Source organism: Cnephaeus nilssonii (assembly GCF_951640355.1).
Source record: "Cnephaeus nilssonii genome assembly, chromosome: 6".
Classification (NCBI taxonomy): Eukaryota; Metazoa; Chordata; class Mammalia; order Chiroptera; family Vespertilionidae; genus Cnephaeus; species Cnephaeus nilssonii.
The window spans coordinates 85,394,140-85,419,340 of NC_137077.1; the positions used below are offsets into that span (position 1 = coordinate 85,394,140).

At 39.3% G+C, this 25,201-nt stretch overlaps 1 protein-coding gene across 2 annotated transcripts in view; it reads right to left on the reverse strand.

Annotated features, from left to right (window-relative positions):
- The window catches only part of EEA1 (early endosome antigen 1), a 157,966-nt gene that overhangs the window by 84,914 nt on the left and 47,851 nt on the right, over positions 1–25,201 (reverse strand). For both annotated transcript variants that reach the window (XM_079774076.1, XM_079774077.1), the window contains 7 exons: positions 22,669–22,723; positions 22,505–22,570; positions 17,696–17,735; positions 16,702–16,815; positions 15,946–16,067; positions 14,750–14,905; positions 8,312–8,428 (listed from right to left, as the gene is read on the reverse strand). In XM_079774076.1, coding sequence (XP_079630202.1) covers positions 8,312–8,428; positions 14,750–14,905; positions 15,946–16,067; positions 16,702–16,815; positions 17,696–17,735; positions 22,505–22,570; positions 22,669–22,723 — 670 coding nt within the window. The remainder of the gene's footprint in view (positions 1–8,311; positions 8,429–14,749; positions 14,906–15,945; positions 16,068–16,701; positions 16,816–17,695; positions 17,736–22,504; positions 22,571–22,668; positions 22,724–25,201) is intronic.

Consider the following 25,201-nt stretch of genomic DNA (forward strand, 5'->3'; position numbering starts at 1 on the left):
GAAGGGGGCAAGAGAACAATGGAAGGCTGGTGGATACTCCCAGATCAAAGGGTCTATGTCCCAGAACAGTTAGCCCATAAGGTAGTCCTCCAGCAGCATGAACTTACCCATTTAGGAAAGGCTGCCCTAGAAGCTTTGTTAGGCAGGTACTACCTAATTGCCCATCTACCCTCCTTGTGTGCCTCAGTCTCTCAGTGTTGCCTCCTCTGTGCTCAGAACAATGCTAAACAGGATCCTGTGGGACCGATAGAAGTTTAGCACTGTGGGAAAGCTCCTTTTGAGGACTTAGAAGTAGATTTTATAGAAACAGGGCCTAGCAGAGGGAATAAATACCTGCTAGTCTTTGTTTGCACCTTTTCAGGTTGGGTCGAGGCATATCTCACTCGCACCGAAAAGGCGAAAGAAGTCACTAAGGCATTGCTGAAGGATATAATTCCATGGTATGGAATGCCTCTGACCATAGGGTCCAATAATGGCCCAGCCTTTGTAGCAGAAATAGTACAACAGGTAGCCAAGGCTTTAGGAATTAAATGGAACCTACATACAGCCTACAGGCCTCAGAGTGCAGGGAAAGTGGAGCGCATGAACCAGACTCTAAAGCAGGCTATGGCTAAGCTATGCCAAGAGACAACCTTACCCTAGACAGATATCTTGCCTCTTGTACTCCTGCGGTATGCTGTGCCCCAAGGGCCAGGGTAGGTTTCTCTCCCTTTGAAATTCTATACGGTAGATCCCCTCCCTTAATTCGGCCAAAGGGAGATTTGGGGGAAATAGGGAACTTAGAAATCCAGAAACAACTACAAGGACTTGGAAAAACTGTCTTTGAGGTCCACAGGTGGGTTATTGACTGACTACCCATCTCTCTAGGAACAGCTGTACATCCTTATAAACCTGGAGACCAGGTTTGGGTAAAGGATTGAAAAAAGGAGCCCCTCAAGCCTACCTGGAAGGGACCCTATCTAGTCATATTAACCACCTCCACAGCTCTTAAGGTTGCAGGACTAAACACCTGGATCCACCACTCCTGGGTGAAGGCAGCCCACCAGCCGAGTGACATCCAGTCTGAGTGCAAGTGACCTCTGACCAGAAACACCCCCTGCGGATCACCCTCAAGAAGACAGCAGACCTGGCCGAGCAACCTGCCCCAAGGAATTCAGATAACACCCTGCTGAATTCTCCCTAACACTAATCTTTCTTTCTTATCTCCTCCTAACTTAACATACTCTAGTATTTCTGGATAATCACTGGTTTTATCTAATAATTCTTATTTTGTCTTTTTATGAGTGCCAGCAGAATCTGAGACTAGTACCAGTAGAAGAACTCATCTGCTCTTGCTGGGACACAGAAGCACCATAAAATTACTGCTCCCCACACAGCAAGGAAACAAAGGCCTTATCATAAATTGTTGGATTACACCTTGTCATGCCATCCTTTGCTCCTTGCTTAGAAACTCGCTACCCAAATATGCTAGACCAGGTAGTCCCGAGAAAACCCAATCAAGCCAGATTTTTGTTAGCTATACTTATCAGCCTGTGGCATGTTACGACTCTACTACCAAATGCACATGGGGGGGGGGGGAGGGGGAATTATACTGGGTGGAAAAAATAATAATAGGATTTTTCACGGCCAATGTGCAGCTAACTAACTAATGTTGCTCCTATTTGTTTCAGCAGTATGCAGGGCCAACATCCAACAGGTCACCTCCTAGATGAACTACACAACTCTACCCCCAAGGCTGAAAACACCACCTACCCCTTGTGCCCCCTGCAGGAACATTCTACACGTGTGGGACCACTGCTTACCTCTGCCTGCCTGAAAACTGGACAGGAATGCCTTTTAAACTTCAGATGGTCCTACAAACCAGAAGAACTCCCTACAAACTCCTCTGAGAGGAAGAAGCTGGATGCTAACCCCTTGGTCATCGTCCCTTTCCAGCAGGAAGTAGCTAAGAGCGTTCGTCACCCCTGTTCACCATCCCATCCCATCCCATCCCATCCCATGGTCGTTGCTCCACACAGCTAAAAGAAGCTTGTGGGACGAGGGCGGGGGGGGGGGGGGGGGGGGGGGGGGGGGGGGGGGGGGAAATGAGAAGGAAACTGGTCTTACAAGGCATGTCAGGCCATAAAAACTGAACAATGCACTGCCCTGGGGTGGGGGGGCGCGGGGAGGTCATTAGGTCATTATCGCTGGCCCCAGGACAGATCATTGGATATGGCCTGGGGACCCCAACACCTGGGGGCCTTCCTGTAAGCCTATGAAAGGGGGAAGAACCATATCTGCAAGACAAAGACCCCAGAAGGTTATAAAAAGTGAAGCCCTCTTGCCAAAACCGGTTTGGCTCAGTGGATAGAGCGTCGGCCTGCGGACTGAAAGGTCCCGGGTTCGATTCCGGTCAAGGGCATGTAACTTGGTTGCGGGCACATCCCCAGTAGGGGGTGTGCAAGAGGCAGCTGATCGATGTTTCTCTCTCATCCATGTTTCTAACTCTCTCTTCCTCTCTGTAAAGAATCAATAAAATATATTAAAAAAAAAAAAAAAAGTGAAGCCCTCTGCTTGTTTCTTCATTCTGATTTGGAAATTATTCCCAGAGTCCACTAGTGTTAATAAACGGGGTCCCTCCCTTTCTCTAGGAAGCATGCTTGGTATTTCTTTGGTCTTCTGCAACAGTAAAAATAGATGATTTACATCAAATTAAAAGTTTTTTGCATCAAAGGTGTGATATTGTGATTTATAATAATGAAGCAGGAATTTTAGGGGAATATAGGCAGGCTTAGGGATTTTTTAGAATTGGGGTCCATGGAAAAACACAGGGCTACAGACTGGGAGAAGACAAGGGAACTGGAAGTAGCCAAGAAAGGTCTATATTTACAAAATAAAGAGAAGGAAGCCCTTCATTCAGAAGGAAAAGAAGAAAGCCCAGAGGAATGAAAGGACTAGGAGGGATGAAGGCCTCAGGAATCACTATAGTTACCAATTCGAAGGGGAATATTCATCAATCAGAGGGGATATCAGGACACAGGAACTGCAGCCTTTATAAAACATGAAAAACAGGAACTCAGTGGGACCTTTTCCCCCTCCCTACTTGGGGGTCCATTCTGTGGGACTCTTCCCTCTCCCCACATGGGAATCTGTACTTGTTCTTCAATAAATCTCTACCTTTGCTATACCACTTTCTGTCCGTGGATTCATTCTTCGATTCTGGCGGACAAAGAATCCGGGTTCCAGTCCAAAAATTCCGAATCAATAAGAAATATACATTTGGTCTTCATCCCCATTTCTGGAACAGACTCCTAAAACCCTTGGAATCTTCTATGTTAAGATAAGAACAATAAAACAATAAATTTGTATTTTGTTTTTCATAATAAACCCCTTTCAACAACCTATGAGTTTATGTTAATGAGGTAATTTTTTTAGAAAGCCCCTAAGGCAGGGGTGGGAACCTTTTTTCTGTCAAGAGCCATTTGGATAATAAACATCATTTGCAGGCCATACAAAACTATCAACTTAAAAATTAGCTTGCTATATTTGGTCAAACATTTAATTACTTTATCCCTAATGCCATGGCAGGGCCAGACCAAATGATTTCGAGGGCCTAATGTGACCCTCGGTCTGGACATTCCCCACCTCAAGAAGAGGGACTGGAGGCTGAATTAATCACCAAAAGCCAAAGATTTAATCAATCATGCCTAGATAATGAAGCCTTCCTAAAAACCCAAAAGGACAGGGTTTGGAGAGATTCTGGGTTGGTGAACAGGTGGAGAGAAAACAGGGAGACATGAGAGCTCTGCACCCTTTCCCACAAAACTTGCCCTTCCATCTGGCTGTTCCTGAGTTGTACTCCTTTATGATAAACCAGAAATCTAGTAAGTAAAATGTTTTTCCTGACTTCTGTGAGTCACTCTAGAAAATTCGTTGAATCCCACAAGGGGGCTGTGGAAACCCCCATTTATAGCCAACTGGTCAGAATTATAGGTAACAAGCTAAACTTCCAATTGACGTCTGAAGGGCGGGGGGGTGTCACAGTCTTAATGTATAGCATCTGATGATATCTCCACATAAGGAGTTTCAGAATTGAGGTAATTGTAGGACACCCATTTGTGCCATAGAACTGCTAATCTGTGGAACATCCACACATTTGATGTCAGAGTATTAAGAGTAGAGAAAATATACAGGAGAAGTGTTTTTTCTTTAACAAAAGATACAACAGAATGAAAAGGCAACCTGAGAAATGAGAGAGGCCAGAAGGTCACAGTTCGATTCCCAGGAAGGGCATGTGCCAAGTTGCAGGCTCAATCCCCAATAGGGGGTGTGCAGAAGGCAGCTGATCAATGATTCTCTCTCATCATTGATGTTTCTATCTCTCTCTCACTCTCCTTTCCTCTCTCTGAAATAAATAAAAACATATTTTAAAAAAATATATATGAGAGAAAATATTTGTAAATCATATATCTGATAAGATGTTAATACCCAAAACATATAAAAAACTCATACAATTCAACAACAACAAAATAAACAACCCAATTAACATTATATGGCCAAAAAGCACATGAAAAGATGCTCAACATCCTAACCAATAGGGAAATGCAAATCAACTATGATGATATACCACCTTATACCCATTAGTATGATAACTATAAACAGAGAGAGAGAGGAAGAGAAAGAGAGAGAAATGTTGACAAAAATGTGGAGAATCCTTGTGCACTTATGAGAATTGTTATGTACTGTTGATGGTGATTGCCTCAAAATATTGAAAACAGAATTATTACATGATCCAGAAATTTTGCTTCTGTTTACATACCCAAAATAATTAAAAATTGAGTTTTTACATATCCATGTTCTTTTGAAACTATTCACAATACCAAAAGACTATAGCAATCTAAGTATCCATCAACAGATGAAGAGATATGATATATACATACAATGGAATATTATTCAGCATTGAAAAACAAGGAAATTCTCACACATGTTACAACATAGATAAACCTTGAGGACATTATGCTTATGTGAAAAAAGCCAGGCACAAAAGGACAAATACTGTATGACTAGACTTATCATTTACCTAAAAAAGTAAATTCATAGATATAGAAAGAATGGTGATGCAAGGAGTGGCAGTGAATGGGGAGTTGTTTAATTAGTATAGAGTTTCAGCTTTGCAATATGGTGAATTCTGGAGAGAGAACAAAATGGCAGTGCTAGTAAAGGCATGCACTCGCAGTAGGTTTGGGGCATGCTGACATCAAATTTATAACTAAAACTAGAGGCCCAGTGCACAAAATTTGTGCACTCAGGGGGTGGGGGAGGTCCTTCAGCCCAGCCTCTGCCCTCTCACAGTCCAGGAGCCCTTGGGGGATGTCCGACTGACAGCTTAGGCCCACAGCCAGACATCCTTAGTGCTGCCGAGGAGGCAGGAGAGGCTCCCGCCACCGCCACTGCACTCGCCAGCTATGAGCCCAGCTTCTGGCTGAGGGGCGCTCCCCCTGTGGGAGCACACTGACCACCAGGGGGCAGTCCTACATTGAGCGTCTGCCCCCTGGTGGTCAGTGCACATCATAGCGACCGGTTGTTCTACTGTCATGTCGATTTGTATATTAGCCTTTTATTATATAGGATACCAAACAACCATCATTCAGCACCACCTGAAAGCTGGCTGAATGCAAGTCCTACAACTAGAGAAGTAAAGAAGAAAGCAAAATGAGACTGGTAAGAGGAGCGGAGGCCCAGAATGGGCTGGTCTGACACCCACGTGTGCCATTTTTTTAATCGGGAGGGAGATCTCTCTGCGTAGGCTACGCCTGAAGAGCTAGGGGTCCCAGCCCCACACCAGACCCCCAGCCCAGGGTTCCAGAGCTGGGAAGAGAGGTTCCTGTAACAACATGCTGTAAAAACCAGTGGGGATTGTGGCTGACACAGAGGCTGCTGGAGACCCAGGTGTTCCACTTAAAGGGCTGGCAAAGGAACTTACTCAGACTCCCAGCACCTGGCAGCTTTGGGGGACTCAGACACATATGGGGAGGAACTGGATTGTCTAGCATCAGGGCAGAAACTCGGGGGTGGCTTTCTCCCAGATGGGGGTACTCAGAGGGGTGACTGACCCTATGCTGGGACCTCCCCTGTCACAGGGCTGACTGGCAGACATATCTGAGTCTCCATCAGTCTGAAGTACACTTTTGGCTCCACCCTGGGGGTTCCCTGAGATTCCGCCCCATCCAATTTTCAGTCCCACCCAAGCTGTTTACAGCAGCTTTTCTATATGAATGGCCTGTCCTGGCTCAGGCTTCAGATATTGCTAAAATCTCTCAAACAAGCTGCAGATGGTGACAGCATGCCCCAAACCTATCAATAAAAGGCCCAAGACCTAGCACTAGCACCAGCCTGCCTTGTTTCATAGCTGGGCTTCGCCTGGGCACCTCCAAGCAGCCATCTGCAGATCCCTCTGTTGTTCCTGCCAAGTGGTCTCAGGCAGTGGCTGACTTTGTACCTCCCTAGAGGCCCTAGAGCCAGTGCTCCTGGTGGACAGCTTCAGACCACAGCAGATTACAACTCTACACATCCACAAGTGACACACTCAAGGGGCAGACTCAATGAGCACCAAAGCCCCAGTGGAGCAAGTCCTGCTCCATAGGGGTATTTCCTGCACAGTAACTCTCCCACTGTAGACTCTGCTGGTCCTCACAGCCAATTGGCCTAGAGTTCAATTCCTACTAGTGACGCCAATGGCAGTAAAGGCTCTACTACAAGACTGTGCATACAGCCCACATAGGAACACACCTAGAATGCCCAGCTCAGGTGACTGGGGAGGCTAAGCCATTGGGCCCTATTGCACAACTACTATCTAAATAAATTTAGAAGGCTACTAATTTATTGTGATAAAAATGCCAACTACTACACAAGGCCACTCTACCAATTCCAGGAGACATAGCAGCTCTACCTAATACATGGAAACAAACACAGGGAAGCAGCCAAAATGTATAGACAAAGAAACATGTCACACAAGAAAGAAATGGAAGCAAGCAAACTACTGGATACAGAGTTCAAAACCATGGTTATAAGGTCACTTGGGACCTTCATGAGATTTTCAAGGATCTTAGTGGGAATGTTAAAGACATAAAAAAGGACCACTTAGAAATTAAGCATACACTAACTGAAATAAAAAATACTTTACAGGGATTCAACAATAGAGTGGAGAATTCTGAGAATCAAATCAGCAATTTGGAATATGAGGAAGCAAAAACACCCAATCAGAAGAGCAAAAAGAAATAAGAATCCAAAAATATGAAGATAGTGTAAGGAGCCTCTGGGACAACTTCAAGCATACCAACATTAGCATCTTGGGGATACCAGAAGGAGAAGAGAGAGAGCAAGATATTGAAAACCTACTTGAAGAAATAATAATAAAAAACTTTCCCTACCTGGTGAAAGAAATACACTTACAAGTCCAGGAAGCACAGAAACACACAAAAAAGGAACCCAAAGAGGCCCACACCAAGACACATCATAATTAAAATGCCAAGGGTTAAAGACAAAGAGAGAACCTGAAAAGCAGCAAGAGAAAAGCAGGTAGTTACCTACAAGGGAGCACCCATATGACTGTCAGCTGATTTCTCAACAGAAACTTTGCAGGCCAGAAGAAAATGCAAGAAATAGTCAAAGTAATGAATAGCAAGGACCTACAACCAAGATTATTCTACCCAGCAAAGCTCTCAGTTATAAATGAGGGTCAGATAAAGAGCTTCACAAACAAGAAAAAGCTAAAGGAGTTCATCATCACCAAACCAATAATACATGAAATGTTGAAAGGTATTCTTTAAGAAGAGAAGAAGAAGATACCAAAAATATGAACAGTAAAATAGCAACAAATATATATCTATCAATAATTGAACCTAAAAATAAAAAAATGAACAAAAAAACCTAATGAACAAATAAACTGGTGAATAAAATAGAATCAGAGGCATGGAAGCATGGAGCAGACTGACAAATCTCAGAGGGAAGCGGGGTGGGGAGGCAGGAAGAGATTAACCAAAAATCTTACCTATGGACACAGACAGTAGGGTGGTGAAGGCCTGGGGTTGGGTAGCAACCAGGTAGAGGGGGGCAATGGGGGAATAAAAGGGAGACATCTGTAATACTCTCAACAATAAAGATTTAAAATAAAATAAAAAGATGATGAGTTCTGGAAATTGGTTACGTAACACTAAAAAAATATACAGAATATATCACGTTGTACTGTGCCCATGTATCATGAAATACACAGGATCAAAATTTAAGATACATAAAATCAATTCCCCACTATATGTAGTTTTAAAATTCTCACCTGATTTTTTTGTGTTAATTCATTAACAGAACTTTTAAGTTTTTGTAATTCTTGCACATACACAGCAACTTCCTGGGGCCCTTTGGCAAGTTCACTCCTTAGCTGGCTTATTGTGGCCTAAAAAAAATAGAGGAAACAGGTAATTAAAAAGTAAATGGAAGCATCCAAAGGCTTTAAGATTATATAGATTTTTCTCGCTGTTGTAAAATTGAAATAATCCTTAGAAGTTTCAACTTGGTTCTTTATCCTACCACCCTATTGCCTGCTTACATTTAATTTACCTAAAAATAATTTTTAAAATTTATCCAAATGCACATTTATTTAATAATACATGAAATAAAAAATTCCATCCTACTTTATGCATTTGAAGCAAGCATGAAACTGCAAACTTGAATTTACTGGCTTTGAAACTGTACATTAACTTTCCTGAATTTGAAGAAAATATGTAAGTCATGCCTACATTTTCTCCCAATTTCTATAACATAGCCTTTTCTTTTTATGGTAAATGCAAATATACAACACAGAATCACCTTGAAATATGGTGGATCATCTTTTTTACTGTAATGGTAAGTATTTGTCTAAAGAAGTTATTGAATGGAAGTTATATATAGTTTCATTAAGCTGGATCACTCTATGATCAGATATAAGAGCTGAACATGAATTTGCTTTAATACATTTTAACTATTTTTCATGAAAAGTCGTTTCTATTTTTAAAGCAATGGATCATTAAAAAATAATATAAACTTCCTATACATGAAAGTTTTAAGCATTAAAACTTTCTCTTTAGAAAGACTAAGAACTGCTTTTAAGTATGGTTTCCTGTGACATTAACAAAAGAACTTTGTGTTTCTAATATTGCTTATTGGATTTACTTTATTTTTTACATTCCTAAAATTATAATTTTTACTGTCTATATTCTTTATTCATATGTAAACTTTATAATATGAATAAGACAAACTTTAAAATTTTTTCTTACTAAACACATCAGCAGTTACCTACATCATAGATTATAAATAAGTACTTTCAACTTCAAGGAAGAAAATTTAGAAGGCTACTAATTTATTGTGATAAAAATGCCAAAAGATCTTTTATACTACTCCTTTGGAAACCCTTCCAGAATGTGTGGTATCACTATGATGAAATTCAAACAAAAAAGGCTCTTTGTTCTAGCCATACTACCTTTCCTCCCTATTTCATTTTTTATCCTCACCCAATGATATATTTATTGATTTTAGGAAGAGAGGAAGAGAGAGAAAGAGAAACTTGGATCAGTTGCTGCAACTGGGAATCAAACTCAAACCTTTTTGGTATACAGACAGTGTTCCAACCAAGCCACCCAACCAGGGCCCTTTCCTCTCTATTTAACAGGCCAAGCTCACCAGTGCCTTGAAGGCTTTAGCACTTGCACTGACTCTTTCTGTTTCCTGAATCCTGCTTACTTCGTTCTTCTCACACATATGGTCCTTGAGGAAACCTTCCTGATCATTCTATCTAAAATTGTCCCACATTATTGTCAGCTCCACACTTCTTTAATTGTCTTTACAGCACTTGGCATTAACTGACTTTCTACCATAATTTGTTTACTTATATACTAGAGGCCCGGTGCATGAAATTCATGCACGGGAGGGGGACTCGTGTCCCTCAGCCCAGCTTGCACCCTCTCCAATCTGGGACCCCTTAAGAAATGTCCAACCATTGGGATCGAGCCTAAACGGGCGGTCGGACATCCCTCTCACAATCCAGGAATGCTGGCTCCCAACCACTCGCCTGCCTCTGCCTGATTGCCCCTAACCGCTTCTGCCTGCCAGCCTGATCACCCCCTAACCACTCCACTGCCAGCCTGATCGACGCCTAACTGCTCCCCAGCCGGCCCAATTGCCCCTAACTGTCCTCCCCTGTCGGCATGGTCACCCCTAACTGCCCTCCCTGCAGGCCTGGTCCCCCCACAACTGCTCTCCCCTGCAGGCCTGGTCCCCCCAAACTGCCCTCCCCTATAGGCCTGCCCACCCCAACTGCCCTCCCCTGCAGGCCTGGTCCCCCCCCCCCCAACTGCCCTCCCCTGCAGGCCTGGGTCCCCCCAACTGTACTCCACTACAGGCCTGGTTCCCCCCAACTGCCCTCCCCTGCAGGCCTGGGTCCCCCCAACTGTCCTCCCCTGCAGGCCTGGTCCCCCCCAACTGCCCTCCCGTGCAGGCCTGGTCCCCCCACAACTGCTCTCCCCTGCAGGCCTGGTCCCCCCCAACTGCCTGCCCCTGCAGGCCTGGTCCCCCCACAGCTGCCCTCCACTGCAGGCCTGGTCCCCCCTCAAATGCCCTCCCTTGCTGGCCTGGTCTCCCCCAACTGTCCTCCTCTGCCAGCCTGGTCACCCCCAACTGCCCACAACTGCCCTCCCCTGCCAGTCATCTTGTGGTGGCCATCTTGTGTCCACATGGGGGCAGCCATCTTTGGCCACATGGGGGCGGCCATCTTGTGTCTTGGAGTGACAGCCAATTTGCATATTACTCTTTTATTAGATAGGATTGTTTGGCTTCCACAAAAGAATACAATAAGCTTTATGAGAGGCAGGCACCGTCTTATTCACTGTTATATCCCCCACTCCTAACTGCTGATACTTAGGCATTCAAAAAAATACTCTCTAAAAGAATGAGTGATTCTATCTCCAAGGAGTTAACAGATATCGTTCCATGGAAACCATATATTAGATCTATAAATAATTCATATTCCTTGAAGCCATATCATTGAATTCAACATTGAACTTTCATTCAAAAACTTTAAATTACAAAATAATTAAGAAAAGATATTTCAAACAAACATCCTGCTGGTAGTTTAGAATTATTATTATTGTCCTAATAGTCTACTACTCTTACTTAGTAAAATAATCACTTAAAGATGGCTAAAAATGTGTATGATTAAAAAAACAAAAATGAGCATATCTTTGAAGTTCTGAGATTGCTTTAAAACACAAAAATGCCATATGACAATAAAAGTATTGCTAATATTAAAAGTCTTCCAAAAACACATTACCTCAAGTTTAAGCATCTCCATTAGAAAGCAGAAAAAATAATAATAAAATGATGGATGAAAGGTGGAAAACAGGACTGACAAAAGTACACATTGAACACACAATAAAAATGTCAAAACTTACTGCTAAATCTGATCTCTCTTAGCATACTTTTAAAAGATACTTTTTTTTAATAACTATGCTGAATATAATCATACTTATTCCATATCTTTATCAACATTTTAGCTTTTAAAACTAAAATTCAAATGAGTTTATTTAGAATAGAAATAAAATTCTTAAAAAATTGAAGACCACACTAAATATAAGTTAATTATAACTTTAATATTTTCAATAATGTAGGTCCTTACAAATAACTTTTTAAAGCTTTAAATCCTCAATTTCTGATCTATAAAATAGCTAATTAGTATTTATAAAGTACTTTCAAATTTTTTTAGAATGAGTGATTTATATGCCACTTAAAATATCTAGACCTAAAACTGTCAATAAATTCGTAAGGTATATATTTAATAAAAGTAATGAAACATAAGGACCTATTTAACAATGCACACAAAGTTATATATCTTCAGCCTCAACTAGGAATACCAAATAAATCATTGCATTTTTTAGCTTCTTTGTTTTCTTTTAATGTGTTTTGTTTTTCATGCTAATTTTTAGGTTCAGTAAAATAGTTAATATATAAAATGAAATTTTTTCGATTAAGTTCCTTAAGTGCTATAATTTACCAACACACTTAGCTGAGAATAAATAGAATTAAATGTTAATAAATTAATAAAATATATGCCATATATTTAAAGAGCAAGCAGAAGCTAAAAACAAATGCAGTTATAAATAAATAAATGAGATGGAATATTTAGACAGTATTTTTTTTCATATAAATGGTATGAGACACAACTCAAAATAAATTTTAAGCTATACTTAATATAAATATTACAACATACAATATGGCAAAATACAAAAAGTCATAACAATAAGTATTAGGGTCAAGTTTAACAGCACAAATTTACTTTTAAGGCAAATCATCAGATCACCTAAAATTGAAGATAGCATGACATAAAAAGAACACAGACTTTGGGTAAGACTTGAGTTCTAATGCTGGCTTCTTAATTTTAGGTGCATGGCCTTGAAAAGGTCATATAACCTCACTGAGTCTCAGATTCCTCACATATATAAAACAAATTTAAAACAGTACTTAACTCACAGGGTTAAAAGAAACAAATGGGACTACATATTTAAAATGCTTAGCATAGTATCCAAAACTAGTGGTACTCAAAAAAGTAAGAGTTTGTTTCTACTAATATTACTTTCTTATGCTACCTTTTCTTCAAGTTGTTCAAAATATTTAAAAAATAATGAGGTCTCAATCACTATATATCTATTAATTAACTAAGAAGGGAGTATTATCTATGTTTTAGTAATAATATAATATTAAATCACCAATTATTCAGCAAGAATAAATCCCTTTATTTTAAAATTTACTTCAAAACACAAGCGTTTTTCATGAAAACTTGAAAGAACCTCTTCTCATTACATATAAAGATATTTTAATCTACATGATAAAAATATAAATTTTTAAAAATCTTAATATTAAACTTAAAGTAATTCTTTTTTTTTTTCCCCCCTTCTTTTTTAATGTTTTTACTTTAGAGAGAAAGAAACACTGATGTGAGAGAGCAACATCTTTCAGTTGCCTCCTGCACATGCTCTGACTGGGGATTGAATCCACAACCTGGGCATTTGTCTTGACCAGGTCTTTGGTACATGGGATGACACTCAACTAACTGAGCCACAATAGTCAGGGTTAAACTTAGAGTAATTCTTAAATAAAATATTACTCAAAAGTATTTCCCCATGTGTATTTTTCCCAAAATGCAAGTAAATATATTTCTTCTCTTTGTTCAAATTCTACTGGTATAACAACTATAATACCATAATTCTCAGCTGGAAAAGGTCAAGGAGGATTGCACTTTAAATAGACATATTCTGAAACTGCCATTACTGTGATTCAATTTTAGTCACCCCATTGCATTTGTTTTGAAATTTCAAATAACATTAAGGGAACTTTTCATTAAAACAGAATAATTTTATTTTTTTTAATTTGTGAAATACTAGTAGCCAGGCAGATTTAATGAAAAGTAATTCTTCTTGAAGCACAGAAGTAAATGACTAGATTCACTCAGGTTCAAGTATTTCTACTTTAGCATTAGCTAAATGGGATTTTCCTCATGAGATGTCTTTGATTCAGCCTCTCCTTGATTCACATTAGGAGCTTTTAAATGTCTTCAATTAGTTCATGAAGTCCCTGAAACTGCTGGAAAAACTGTGAGATTATGTGTTATTGGGTTACGAAGATCACTTTTGGGAATTCTGGCCCTAAAATTCTTAAACTTTAAACTCTGAAGTGTTAAGGCTCATAAAGCCTCATATGCCTCTGTGTGTTGTACCCATAGACTTTCACCATTCCCCCATTGATAAGATACAGGAAGAAGTAAAAAATGGAATGGATTATCAATATTTAAAATCCACAGCTCAATATATTACTAAATATGAATAGAATAGCTTTCAGATCACCAGCTTAAAAATTCTAAGACAGAGATACAAATTGAAAGGTCACTATAACTTTACTTTTAAACTGAAAATATAAAAAAACTGAGGTCCACATCACAAAAGAGAGCTTAAGAACTACAAATAATAGTATTCATAACAATATTTCTTATAATATAGTAAAAGGGATAAAGGCTGGTATTTTTACACAAATATATTTGTTATATATCCTAGAGCTTATCACATGCTGACATAATTATATAAGGGATTTATAGGCCAAGGTCATGTCATGGTTGAGAAATGATAGAAGGAACTGAGAATGTTTATCTTGGAAGAGAAAAAACTCAGAGTAAATATGAACAGCCTTCGAATATCTCATGAGGAAAAGAGGATTAATTCCTGAGGAGAACTGGATCCAGTGCATGTAAATTATAGGGAAATGAATGTCAACTCAATGGAATGGCTGACTTATGAAGAAATATGAACCTGTACACCATCTAGCAAGAGTTGTATATCACTTCTCAGACATGCTTCCTTTACCCCTACCTAATTGAAATAAACTCAATTACCACTTACTGACTAGCCAGAAGCAAATTTAACTTTAAATATTATCTCTACACAATATACATCATTTATTAAATTGTACATTACACTTTTATGCAAACATTCTTCTCTAAATGCCTAGCTACATAAAGCAGAGACAAAATAGCGACTCTCAGACCATATTGTCTATATACAAATATTACTCATAGAGAAAATGAAAGAAGTGAAATACTGTTTTGATAGGTCACTCAGAAAAATCTCAAATCCTGGCTTCTTTCAACAGTATAAACAAGTTAATGTCAATCACATTTAAGTACACTGAACTTCATTACCTCTGAGTTAGCATAATCTGCTTGTAATTTTTTGCACTCATCTTTGAGTTTTTCAGATTCTCTCTCACGTTCCAAGGTCATGTTATCCATTAGTGTTTGAACTTGGACCAGTTCTTTCTTTAGCACAGCAACATCTTCTATACCAGGTCTTTGAAGCTGTGAAGCAACAACACATGTTAATTAAAAATTACAGTGAAAAACTAAAATTATAAACATTTTCAATGGTTCTACTACAAAGAAATCAAAATGAAAACAATCTTTAATATCAATTACTGAACTCCAAACATCAAACACTGATTTCTTCCCACAACAAGCCTCTTCTCTTCTTTAATAGCATTACCACTCAAGGTGCAAAATAGCAAATTCACAATTATCTGCATTTCTTCATTTGTTTTCTTTTCCTTTACAAACTACACCCATTGGTAACAATCACTTGATAAATGTTTACATTCCTTCATTTTCTATCCTATAAAAATGAAGGAGAAGATGTAAGCATAATTAGGATTTGTTGCAGACTGAATGTAGTTGATTCTTCATTCACATAGTTATTGATTGTTAAATAAAGAACAGAAAGGAGTCAAGAACAGATCCAAGGTTGTTAAGTCTAAGGAAGAGTGGTGAAGATGTACAATACCAATGACAGAAATACAGTTAGGAGGAATATGATGACTTGATGTTATATTTATTGAATTTTTTTATTTATCTTTATTGTTGAGAGTATTACAGATGTTCTCCATTTTCCCCCATTGGCTCCCTCCACCCTGTTCCTGCCCCACCCCAGGCCTTCAACACACTACTATCTGTGTTCATGGGCTATATACTTATTGAATTTGAAATGAAAGCTAGAAATACAACTAGAAATATCCTAAAAGTAGGTGGATTTATAAAACTAAAGAGCAAGGGAAGGTCAGGATCAGAGAGATGCAGATATGGAAAATACAAAAAAGACAGATGATATTACGATAGAAACAACAAAAATGTTAAGGTAATAAATTATGTATCAAAAAATTCCGTTTTGATTTAAAAATCATATCTAGAATACAGGAAAGAGGTAGAAGAACTATCGGGAATTTTTTTATTTCCTCCATTTTACCATACTCAAGCTATACTCTTAAATATTTTTCATCAGAACAGGTATTTCATTTTGAATTTAGAAGATTATAGAGGTACACTCTAATAAATGGTTTGTAAATTACCAGTTCAGTCTTCAGATCTTGAATTATAGTTCCCTCTTTGTTTAATTCTTCTGTCAGATGTGACGCTTTTTGTTCAGCAGCTTCTCGAAGACTCCTTTCTTCATCATATTTTGACTTTATATCTAATTAAAGGCAATTAAATATATATATATTAGTTTCATGACATTAACTTTAAGGAAGAACAGTCTTATAAATTCCTGTACATTGCAGTGCATATCTATATATTACTTAATTCAGATCCACTGTCCTTAGATAACCATAAATATGTAATAAAAGTATACTGCTGATTACATTAAATAACGAACTTAAAATAATAAAAAGTTTCTGTATATATAAGTATTCTACTAAATAGAATTTTAGTGTATATTTAATCACATATAATAGTTAACCTTAAAGCATGTAGTTAAAAAAATAATAATATATGTAACTGATAGAATAACCAAAGGTTAAATTTATACTATGTTATTTAACATCTTCAAAATGTTACTTGTTAACCTTTAAGATACTCCAAAAGAAAATTCATCTTCTCTAAAATTCAAGAAGAATTTTATAAAGAAAATCAGTCCTTTGAAGGAAGTAGGTGAGACGACAAAAACAAAATAATTTATATAGTAATTTTGTTATTAAATTCCAATAATCACCACCAAAGTCATAATAAATACTTTATCACAAAAATACAATGTTTATTTCTAGGATGTATAACGACAAAAGGAAATGAAACTGATATGTTAGCTAAAAAATTCTTAATCAATTTACCTGCAATTTCAGTAGCAAGTTGTGCTGCTTTCTGTTCAAATAAGTCTTTCATTTGTTTAATATTAAAATTTTCTGTGTGAGCTTCTTCTAATTGTTGTTCCAAAGAGTGAAGTTCTACAAAAAAGTATAGTATTTACTCACATATAATGTTAATTAAAGTTGCTAAATTGTAATTACTTTTATCATAATCATTGCTGTAAAGACAATTAACATGTCTACTGCCAATTACCAGTATCTTCATATTTTAAGAATTAAGCATATCTGTCTCATTAAGACACAAGTCATAGTTTATAAATATGTAAAATAAATGAAAGAACTATTTAGCATCACACCCAAACAACCTACAAATACTTGCTTAAAAATTATTTTGATTTCATATTTCATAGTTATTTTTCTATATCTGTCAACTGACTAAAAAGGAATATATTCTGCTTCTCTGATAAAATTTGTAATAATGTGAAATGAAATGAGAAATGGTTTAAGGAAAACAATCAAGGTCTTCAGTAAAATAATCAATTAAAAATATGCAGGCAATTGCTAATATTTCATTCTCATAAAGAAAAGAGATTTCAGAGGGAAATTAAATACAGAAGAAAATTAACCTCAAAAATAATTTTGATTATTCATTGAGCACTCCTCCAGTTATAGTCGGTTACAAAGATGCTAGTTTCATCATTTTAAGAGAAAAAGAGTACATCACTCTTTGATTAATAGATTTAACTTTTCATTAAATAACCATATTGATTGATGTAATATTCCAGAAGTTTGTAACTTCAGAATATAATGAACTAAGAAAATACTAAGAATTTTTACTAAATTGTTTAACTATAAAGTTCACGGGTCTATTACTATTATCTTCACTATTTTAGAGCAATTAAAATATAACCACAGAACAAAATTCATACAGCAGACATAAGAGAAAAATAAAAAAATAAAAAAGAAGGATGAGAAAGAAGAAAAAGAGAAACAAAATATCTGCTTTAAGTAAAGTTACCTGCTGATGAATCAGCCACCAATCCATCAGGTTTAGACACCTCAATGAAAACAAAAAGACATAAATTCATTAAAAAAGAAAATACTGTTACAATTGCCAATGCTTAAAAAAAAATATCTGAAAGCCACATTCAGTCAGGAAAGTAAGAACATATCGATGAAAATTAAATTTTGACCTGCTCACATTCTTCCAGATCTCTAAGGCAGTGGTCGGCAAACCGCGGCTCACAAGCCACATGCGGCTCTTTGGCCCCTTGAGTGTGGCTCTTCCACAAAATACCACATACGGGCACACACGTACAGTGTGATTAAAACTTCGTGGCCCATGCGCAGAAGTCGGTTTTCGACCTGGGCGAGTCTATTTTGAAGAAGTGGCATTAGAACACTAAAGGGGCCAAAGAGCCGCATGTGGCTCACGAGCCGCGGTTTGCCGACCACTGCTCTAAGGTAATACTAGGCACACTGGCATAATAATTAACTGTAACTCACTGGTTCAAAGAATGTTTTTATGTTGACCTGTAAGAAAATACCGTAATATGTGTCTTGCAATAGATCGCATTTTAAATTCCATAAATTCAGTAATAAATATAAATTACTCCAATTAATAAATAAATATATTACAATTGTAAATCAAATAATTCAGCAGGCAAGATTCGATCTACACTAATAAAAGAGAAACATGCAAATTGACCACCCCTCCGCTATGCCCACCAGCCAATCAGGAGCGAGTATGCAAATTAACCCAACAAATATGGCCGGCGGCCACGGAGCTGGAATGAGCAGGAGGCTTGGGTTGCCCCCGGCGATGGAAGAAGCCAAGCTTCCAGCCGGCCCTGGCCTCTGCTCAAGGAGGGGCTGGAGAAAAAAAAAAAAAAAAAAAGGAGGGGCTGGGAGCCTGGGTCGCCGGGGGGCATGGCCAGCCTGAAAATGGCCCTCAGTCCCTCACCCAGGCTGGCCATGCCCCCATGGGGTGAGGATCCCCTCTGGGGGGCATGGCCAGCCTGCAAACAGCCATCAGCCCCTCACCCAGGTTGGCCAGGCACCCTAGCGGGAACCCCCACCCTGAAGAGGGTGTGGCCAGCTTGAAAACAGCCCTCAGCCCCTCACCCAGGCTGGCCACCCCCCCCAGTGGGGAATCTCACCCCATGGGGGCGTGGCCAGCCTGCAAACCACAACAGGCCCCTTGCCCAGGCTGCCCCATGCCCCAAAGGAACCCCCACCCTGATCCATGACACCCTTCAGGGCAAACCAGCCGGCCCCCACCCATGCACCAGGCCTCTATCTATACTAATAAAAGGGTAATATGCTAATTAAACTGGGAGACCTTCAGGACGTTCTTCTGGACAAAGCCATGGTGGCAGGGCCAAGGTAGAGGCAGTTAGAGGCCAAGAGGGGAGGGGAGTTGTGGATGATCAGGCTAGGATGGGACGGCAGTTGTGGGTGATCAGGCTGGTGGGGGGGCCTTTGGGGGTGATCAGGCCGGCAGGGGGGAGGGCAGTTGGGGGTGAGCAGACCAGCAGGGGGGCCAATTGAGGGTGAGAAGGCTGTCAGTGGGGGTCAGATGGGGATGATCAGGACAGCGTGGGGGGCAGTTTGGAGTGAGCAGGCCAGCAGGGGGGCAGTTGGGGGCAAGCAGGCCAGTGGGGAGGGAAAGTGGGGGCAAGCAGGCTAGCAGGGGGGGGCAGTTGGGGGCGAGCAGGCCAGCAGGGGGGGGAGTTGGGGGCGACCACACTGGCACGGGGGGGCAGTTGGGGTGATCAGGCTGGCGGGGGGCATTTGGGGGTGAGCAGGCCGGCGGCAGGGGGCAGTTGGGGGTGAGCAGGCCGGTAGACAGAGTGGTTAGGGGCAATCAGGCAAGCAGGTGAGCAGTTAGGAGCCAGCAGTCCCGGATTGCAAGAGGGATGTCCGACTGCCGGTTTAGGCCCGTTCCCTGTAAACCAGCAGTAGGACATCCTTCAAGGGGTCCCAGATTGGAGAGGGTGCAGGCCGGGCTGAGGGACACCCCCCGTGCACGAATTTTGTGCACCGGGCCACTAGTACTATAATATTTGAAAATTTACATAAGATAAATATGCCATGGAACTGTCACTACTAAAAAATTTGGCTTTAAAAGCATAAATTTTGAATTCAGTCATAAATCATTTTTAAAAGAAGCAGAAATAAAGAACATATTCTATAAGGTTTAATTTATCACATGCATTAGGAACAAAATAATATACTGCCTTGTCATTATTGTCATAGTCTAAAGAATTATACACATATGATAGAGTTTGTTTAATAAAGCATCTCATAGTATACCTGATTCTTTTTCCATCCATTGATTTGGACATTATGATTGCTAAGAATCATCAATATTCCAAGTACATTTCCCCCTAAAGGTAAATCCCCTAACAGGTCAATTTACACCTTGCACTGTAGAGAATTTATTTATTAAATGTAAAACAGTCATCTCAAACGTAGTTAACAACTTCCTAAGATAATTCAGCCCATATTTGATTAGTTCTTAATAGCATCCATATAAAAGATGAGTAATCTATAAATATTTTAGATTATAAAAATACCATCTCGGTTATAGAGGCTGAATAGTAAAAAGACTGATATTGTGTTGTCCATGGATTTTTGTCTTTTCTAGTCCAAATGACAATTTTTGGTGAAAAAAAATAAAAGGCAAAAAGACTGATTGAGAGTCACAACATGCTAAAATAATGTTCAAAGGGATCACCAATCCTATATAATAAAAGGCTAATATGCAAATCAACCTAATGGCGGAACAACCGAACAACCGGTCGCTATGATGTGCACTGACCACCAGGGGGCACGCGCAGAACATTGTAAGTGTGGACAGCAGGCAGCAGAGTGCGGAACATGGTAGGCCTCAGCCGCAGCGGGACGGTGGAGCAGGTGAGTGGGGGCGCTAGACCAAGGCGGGGCTCTGGTCACTGTCATCGGGGTGAGCCTCTGGTGGTTACTGAAAATTCTTTGCTCCCAGCGCTTGCACCTGCTGCTGGCGCCAGCCCCGCTTGCACCCACGGCTGGTGCCAGAGCCATCACTCACACCCGCTGCCGGGACCCAGTGCCGGCCCCGATTGCTTGGTGCAGTCAGCCAGTGTGAGCAGCGGCTGCTGGCCCTGATCGCCTCTGAGGATTTCTCCACCTCCCACTCCTCCTGAGGGGTGATCGGGGCAGCTGCTCTCACCCGCTAACAGCGCCAGACCTGCTCACACCCGCTGCTGGCACTGGCCCCAATCACTCTGCGCCGCCAGTGGGTAAGGGCAGGGCCAGCGCCGTCAGCGTGTGGGAGTAGTGGTGGCAGGAGCGGGGCTGCGGGCAGACAGGGGACCCAGGAGCTGTGGGAGGGGCCGGGCGAGGGCACAGAGGATGGGCCAAGACCCGCCCCTGTGCCCACTGCGACCCACAGTTCCTTTCAAAGTGCACAAATTCGTGCACTGGGCCCCTAGTTACTTGATAAAATATTAGAATTACTGTTGAAGGGTATTCATTTTATTCTTGCAAATGAAAATTATAGCCCTAGCCTGTTTGGCTCAGTGGTAAGAGCGTCAGCCTCTGGACTGAAGGGTCCTGGGTTCGATTCCGGTCAAGGGCACGTACCTTGGTTGCAGGCTCCTCCCCAGCCCGGGTCTTGGCTTGGTCAGGGTGTGTGCAGGAGGCAACCAATCGATGTACCAGTATCTCTCTCACATCAATATTTCTCACTATCTTTCCCTCTCTTTTCCACTCTCTCTAAAAATCAATGGAGCCCAGCTGTGATGGCTCAGTGGATTGAGTGTTGTCCCATGGACCAAGAGGTCCTGGGTTCAATTCCCAGTCAGGGCACATGCCTGGGTTGCAGGCTCTATCCCCAGTAGGGGCATGCAGGAGGCAACCAATCAATGAGTCTCTCTAATCATTGATGTTTCTATCTCTCTCCCCATCTCCCTTCCTCTCTGAAATCAATATAAATATTTTAAAAAATTAAAAAAATTTAAAAAATCAATGGAAAAAATATCCTCATGTGAGGATTAAAAAAAAACAAAAACAAATAAAAACTATATATGGATTTGACAAAATTTATTATTCCACAATTCTTTATGCAATTTATATAATTTTAGTTTAAAAGTCAATATAATGTTAGTATAAAATCATAATTGGTTAAGATATTTACTTAGAAAATACACTAAACTATGAAGAATCTAGATAACAAAAAATCTCACTCAGAGATAACTACTTTTGATAACACAGTGATTTTCTTGTTTTTTCTATATTTTTATGTAAAGTCATATAATATTTACATGTGTTTATGTATATGCACACATATATATAAATATTTTATTCTGTTTTTTGAAACCTAACAGTAATACAAGTTTTCCCACGTTTTCAAACAACTTTCACTATAACAGTTAACAATAGTTCTTTCCCTATGAAAAGACATTTTAGTCATTTCCAACTTGTCACAATCACAAATGCTTTGAAGTTTCACTACTGTTTGAACCTATATTTTTTAACCATTTTGGTACATTGTTAGAATACAATAATGTAGCCTAATATATATATATAAAATAAAATCCACAGGTAACTGGTTTTTAATGGAGCACCTTTAAGAAGTTATCTCTTAGATTCCCATATACTTGTTTGCATTCATTAGAATTACAAAAGATATACACTGTAGGCTATTAAACACAGGAAACAAATTAGTAAATTGTTTATATCAAACCATCTGCTTACCAAAAAAGTGCTGTGTTTAATTTTCAACAATGACAATAATCAACTAATAAACACAATAAACACACTTCAAGCATTTAAAAACAATTACTTGCTGCTGCAGCCCTTGAAATTTTTCTAATTCTTTCTTTAATTCTTCTGAGTACCATTTTTCTTCCTAAAAGGGAAAAAAAAAAAGATTTTTAATTAGCAAATTTTAAAAGATTTACTATCTGAAACACTGAAAATAAACTAATATAATAATTTTTTTCTTACCTTAAGTGAAGCCTGTAGGTCTTGGACCTCTTGTCTAAGTAGTGTTACATCATCTCTAAACATATAAGCAGGGGAGGGATAATTAATAATGTTCTTCAATGAACAACCTACTCTCTTAACAAATCATGGCTAGTGTCTGTATATTAATATTCTAGTTTTCTCAATTAAAAAAATAAAAACTCTTATAGATTTTATGTACAGTGGCATATATATAAAAACCTAAGGAAAATAATTTTATTCCTAAAGTTCATTGTTTGAACTTTAGGAATAAAATTACTTTATCATGGAAAAATACTTTATCATGGAAAGAATTATATAACTGAAGTCCAAATGGCTAAGCCAGAAACAAAATATCTCTCATTAATTTACCAACAATAAGAATCAATGTTTTCCTATTGCAGTCAGCATAAAATCTAAACTCATTAACAAGGACTATAAAATATGCACCATCTAGTCCTTGCCTTATCACTCTACCCCTCATTCACCAGCTCTAGAAACATTGACTTCCTTCTGTTCCTTGAGTCTGATATGCTCTTTCCTGTGGAACCTTCTCACATTGTTTTCCTCACCTAAGAGTCAGTATGACAAAGAATGGTAAGCCAAAGACCATTCTTGGCCCTAATGCAGGAGAGATTCCATGATAAAATACTTTTGGTATTACCCTTCTGGATGTTTGGACATATCATCCATTGTTGGATTGTAAACAGCAAAAAAAGGAACTCTCCACTATTAATGGTTGCCATGGTAGAAGACACAAGAATTGAAATGAGTTCATTAGGAATCCTCAAATATATTGATTTTGGTATAAAGGGAATAGGAGAACTGGATCATTTCTAATGAGGAGAAGATCAAGTCCACACAGCACAATCATTGTTAGCAAGGTAAAAGATAATGAAACATATTGGTGGGAGAATTCTGATCCAGAATGAGGGCAGAGATAAAGAATAAAAAGAGTCAACATATTGGTGGGAGAATTTTGATCTAGAATGAGGGCAGAGATAGAGAATAGAGAGTCAGCTTGATCTGTGAAATAGGGTTAATAGTAGGGGGGAAAAAAGAGGAAATTGCCAACTAAGAGAAATGTAAAAGATGGAGAAATAAGTCCTCTACCTTTCATAGACATTCATATGTAAGGAATTCATTCATTACTCAACAGATATTTGTTGTCTATTCCAAACTCTCAAGTTGTTCAGTCTAATGGGAAAAATGAACATGTAAAGAAGAGTAATAGACTATCACTAGTTCTATGATAGAAATAAAAACTATTTAGTAATCTACTTAGTAATCTTCCAACTCTATGTATAAACTAGAAGAATGAAGGAAGGAAATAATAAAACCATGTCAAATCTCAGAGGGAAGGCAAGGATGGTTGGGTGGATGGGAAGAGATTAACCAAAGAATTTGTAGTGTATATGCATAACCCATGGACACAGATAATAGCGTGGTGAAGGCTTGGACACATATCACATTATGCCAAAAAAAGAAGAAGGCCTTAAGAGAATAACCAGCAAAATAGGCAAAATTGGAGCAGAGGCTTAAGACTTGGATTATGGAGCAGCGCCAGAGTGGCTTATGTGTGTCAATCAAGCTTATTCAAAGTCAGGCAAGAATGCTTACAAGCAAAATGAACATTGTTGATTTTACAGGAAAGGCAAAATGGTGCTTCAATTTCATGAGGAGAGAAGGATTGGCCATGAGAACGCAAACAAAGTTAGCTCAGAAAATGCCACCAGTTTATGAGGATGATCTCACATATATAGGCAGTGACTCAGAAGACAGCAGTGATACAATAGAAGTTGAAGAAAATGACATGTCTGGAACTAATAGTGATGAAGAAGAGAGCAGTGATGCAACAGAGGCTGAATAAAGTGATATGCTGCATAATATTGTAGTACTGGTATGTAAACATTACCTGCAGTAATTACTAAATAAAAATGTGTTCTGCTTTATGTTTAAAATATTGATTTCTTAAGTCTGTTTTGGAAAAGTGAGGGGGCATCTTATATATGGGAGCGTCATATACACGGAAAAGTTCGGTAGTTTAGGAGGAAGTCACAATGTGAATATAGAGCAAGATGAGCACACAAAACAGAGCAAGAAAAATAATCACAACGTATGTCAGCAAAGCCAGATTTTGCAGAGATTATGGTAGATGGTCTACAAAGATGGCTGCCATCAAGTTCTTCCCTTCATATTTGCAGAAGCTGTTTCTCCAGTCACAGAGTTTACTTCTTAGCCTCTTAAATCTGAGCTGGCCCTCAGATTCCAGAGTAATCCTGTGGCTACTTTGACCAACAGAATGTGGGATAAGTGAGGCTCTGACACTTCTGAATCCAGGCCTGAAGAAAATTGGCAGCTTCTAGTTATTGCCTCTTGGAATGCTCTTTCTCAGAACACAACTGCTGGTCTCTAAGTCCAAGCAGCCACATGAAGAAGTCCATAAGAAGAACTAAGGCCCCTGACATATAGCCCCAGCTCAGCTTTCAGGCAGCATCCCACACCAACTCCCAGCAATGAATTTATGGCCATTTTG